This window comes from Myotis davidii, unplaced genomic scaffold (assembly GCF_000327345.1).
Source record: "Myotis davidii unplaced genomic scaffold, ASM32734v1 scaffold953, whole genome shotgun sequence".
NCBI lineage: Eukaryota > Metazoa > Chordata > Mammalia > Chiroptera > Vespertilionidae > Myotis > Myotis davidii.
The window spans coordinates 63,857-67,517 of record NW_006284837.1 but is presented as its reverse complement, the minus strand read 5'-3'; the positions used below and the strand labels follow the sequence as shown (position 1 = coordinate 67,517).

The 3,661-nt window shown below is 58.0% G+C and overlaps 1 protein-coding gene across 1 annotated transcript; it reads right to left on the bottom strand.

Moving 5' to 3' along the window:
• Nucleotides 1-1,289: 1,289 nt before the first annotated feature.
• LOC102772247 (ubiquitin carboxyl-terminal hydrolase 17-like protein 6) lies at nucleotides 1,290-2,433 on the bottom strand. The gene is made up of 4 exons (XM_006755064.1): nucleotides 2,407-2,433; nucleotides 1,853-1,993; nucleotides 1,576-1,798; nucleotides 1,290-1,516 (listed from the first exon to the last, which is right to left on the bottom strand). Exons 1-4 carry the CDS (start codon nucleotides 2,431-2,433, stop codon nucleotides 1,290-1,292), a joined length of 618 nt encoding a protein of 205 aa, XP_006755127.1.
• Between the last annotated feature and the right edge of the window lie 1,228 nt (nucleotides 2,434-3,661).

Genomic DNA, 3,661 nt, shown 5'->3' with positions numbered 1-3,661 from the left:
AGGACGGGAAGGGGGAGGGGTAGGGAGAAGGGAGACGCAGACACAACGAAGCTGGCCTTGGAAGTCATGGGAGGCAAAGGCTGGAGTTGATGTGAATAAAATGTATATAGGTTTGTATATTAGGTCTCAGCCCAGGATGCCAGAGGCCACCAGCAGCTGGAGGCTGGAGGCAAGGTGCTCCCCAGAGCCCTCAGATGGAAAGGGGTCCCGCTGGCACCTTGATCTGTGACTCCTGGAATCTGGACTCTCAGGGAATTCCTTTCTGTTCTTGTTAGCCACCTCTTTGGTAGCAGGGGGACCCCTTATCTTGCTCCTGATCTGGCTCCATCTGAGGCAATAGTCTCGCCTCAGGGCCTCGACAATGTCAGGAATTTCTCTCCAGACCCTGATTTCACAGACCTGCTCTCACCCTATTGCTCCTCAGAGGAGCCCTTCTCCTCCCCCTGGCCATGGTATGACTTGATGGCTGGCAGCATATGACTTTGTGACTGACGTTGGACTTTTCTAGTTACTGGATCTTGGAGGGAGTGTGTCCCCTCCACGTCCTGCAGATGCCATGGGACTAAAGGGGACCAGGGTGTGTGCCCACGCGGGTCAGAGAAACTTAGGTCAGTGCGCCTCCACCTCCAGTTCCTCATGTGCAGAGTCAGTGCATCTCTAAGTGTCCACCCTAGCGAGGTGACCTGGTCTTTCCCCCCCCACAACTCTCTTTGGTGGCCACTGTGAAAGCTCTCAGCAGCGGGCTGGGGCTGCTGCGTCAGTGGTCCAGGCTGAGCCCGTGATGGCGCACATGACCTCGCTGCAGGTTCTCAGGTCTGCGAGCGCAATAGCTGCTGCTGGTGCGAGACCCACTGGAGAGCTTCTGCCGAGAACCTTCCCAAGGACCCAGCCCAGCCTCCATGCTCCTCCTGTCAGTGTGCTCTGACGCCCGTAAGACTGGGTGAGCTTTTGGAGTGTGCACATCTGCCACTCGCGGCTTCCTGGGGCTTTTCCCATCGCATTCCCTGGACTTGGAGAATTCACCCCCTTCTCATGGCATCATTGGACACCGGGAAGACGCATCACGTGTTGTGTGGGTTAATTTTACTTATTTTATTTTATGTATTATGCTGTATGAAATGTTTTATTAAATTCTGCTGTATATACTTTTTATCCCATGCTAATAAAATTCTGCAAATTCAGGTCCTCGCCGTTTCCTTCCAGTTCACTGGTCTGGATGTAAAAGCGCACATAGGCCCGTTGGCTCAGGGCCACAGACACGTCGCAGGCAGTAACCTGGGCGTGGTCCATCATGTGCCATGGTCTGCCCGCCGCTCAGACTTAGCAGATGTAGTGACCCCTGTGGCAGGTGCGGCCCGCGTGTACCAGCAGGGTGTAGAGGCTTTACAGCAGCAGCCCGCACCCAGCCACCACAGGGACAGGTAGGGTCTCTGGTCCAGGCGCTCAGGGTAGCGCACCTCTGTCTCCACCTTGCTGTCTGCCAGTGCAGAGAAGCGCTTCAGCACCAGCGTGAGCACTGGGGGGCCCCGTGCAGTTGCAGAGTCTTGGTGGCTGGCACCTTCCGGAGGAATGCACCACACTGGTAGCCATCGGTCCTGGCCAGCCGCTGGGGCCTCCTCAGCAGGTCCAGGGCCTGGGTCACACTCTGCGCCCCCTGGATGTCCAGGCCGATGTCCAGGTAAAGGTACAGGGTGTCTGACACGCCGTGACAGCAGAGACACTGGATTTGAGATCTCCAGTGGCCTCCAAAGACCCTGTGGATCAGGGTGGCGTCCTCCTGGGAGGGCCTGCCCGGCGGCTGTGGTAGTGGCGGCTGAGGCGATGGCGGAGGCGGCGGCCGCTTCTCCCGCACACAGGCCCGCTGCAGGGCGTCCAGCGTGAAGAGGTGGAATTCGTGGGCATCATCCTGCTGGCTGGCGTGGAAGCCCCTGTGCAGTTTCACCTTGGACACGATGACGTACCCGGGCCGCAGGAGGGCCCGTGTCACGTGAGCCTGCAGGGCACGCGGGGTGTAGTACGCGGGCTGCCCTCAGGCCCTGGAGAACAGCCCTAACAGCAGGTAGCGGGCCATGGGCGGGGTGTAGCTGAGGCACTGCAGGGCTGAGTTCACGTAGCAGGTTTGCCAAGGTTCTGGAGCCTGGCCCCCACCGTGCGGGGTCTCCCCCGGCTGCAGCTCCCACTCGGAGGGGTCTTGGCGGGAGCCAGCGGGCTGGCGGGGCGCACCCTCTCTTCCTGGGCGGTGGGGATGGTTTCTGAGGCCCACGGGGTCCCCAGTGGACTTCAGCAGCCCCTTCACTGAATCCAGCGGATTCGAGCTTCGGGGGCTGCCTGATTTCAGACTCTTCTTTTCCGTGCGCAGAAGCGGCCTCCATGTCCCTGGACAGGGATCTTTTTGAAATCTCTCACCTGAAAGCTCCCTTGGAGAATCACCATACGCCCAGGACTGAGAAGGTCTGCAAATGAAGGCCCTGGGCGGCTCACCCGCCCTTTCATAGCCCCAGAGCGTGGTGGGCTTAGCCACGAGCTCCACCAATCAGTCCCCCCAGGACTGAAGGGTCACTGGTTGGCGTCAAGTTTAGGGTCGGGGCGCTCATGCCCCAGGCAAGCCCCGGCACGCCTTTCAGTTGGCATTCATAGAAGGATCTCAAGAAAAGGTTCTCCTGAACATGGCTGCGCCCTGCACCTGATGCCTCCTATTCCGCCCAGGATGCCAGAGGCCACCAGCAGCTGGAGGCTGGAGGCGAGGTGCTCCCCAGAGCCCTCAGATGGAAAGGGGTCCCGCTGGCACCTTGATCTGTGACTCCTGGAATCTGGACTCTCAGGGAATTCCTTTCTGTTCTTGTTAGCCACCTCTTTGGTAGCAGGGGGACATGGCGACTCTAGGAAATGAATAGGATGCCGTCCTTCAGATGTGCCCTACCTATAACGTTTGTTTTTCAAAACTATTGCATCCAATGAGGTCAGTTGTACTGCAGGTGTGATCAGAATCTGAGCTGAGTATCAAATATGATCCACAGGCCTGAGTCACCAGGCAAAAAGCCAGTGAATCTCCTAGACGTGGGTCACTCGGCAGTAATCTTAATGGCGGACCTTGCACTCTGGTGTGGTGTGTGTGTGTGTGTGTGTGTGTACATACACAGTCACACACAGACATTCCTTGATTTCAATGGTCTGTCGGCATCCATGAGCACCCTTCAGCTCCTGCCTTCTCACAAACAGCGCCCCCTGCTTGACTTTCCCCCCTCAGGTCTACCCAGAATTGGGCAAGTCCAGGCACCTGACTGCCTTTCCCATAGGAGGCTGCAGGAGGGGAGATTGCATTGGCGCCCCTCGACCAGCAGAGGACAGGACAGGCCTGCTGAAGCATTTTCAGAACTTGGAGAGGACTTGGGATATTCCGCATGTGTCCCAGGAGCCCCTTCTCTACGTCTTGCGGGGCGGCATCACTGTTTCCTAGGTTGAAGAGGGGACGATACATATGTAGACAGGCTCGGGTGGGTGGCCCCAGAACAACCATGTTTGGCAATGGCGGATCCGCGGCTGTGCGCTATGGTGGAAACCTGGAGGATGCTCAGGCATCTGGTCACACATTTCCCAGCTTCTCCGGGGTGGCAAGAGCAGTGGCAGCCCATCAGGGAGGGATTAGAAATGTTTTGGGGCC

What these genes read in the sequence shown, in the direction of transcription:
- LOC102772247 (XM_006755064.1), bottom strand. Translation starts at nt 2,433, where the DNA reads ATGGTGATTCTCCAAGGGAGCTTTCAG. An exon ending in ACGCCCTGCAGCGGGCCTGT is followed by an intron (nt 1,799 to 1,852) that starts GTGCGGGAGAAG and finishes CCACTACCACAG; the next exon opens with CCGCCGGGCAGGCCCTCCCA. An exon ending in GACCGATGGCTACCAGTGTG is followed by an intron (nt 1,517 to 1,575) that starts GTGCATTCCTCC and finishes GGGGCCCCCCAG; the next exon opens with TGCTCACGCTGGTGCTGAAG.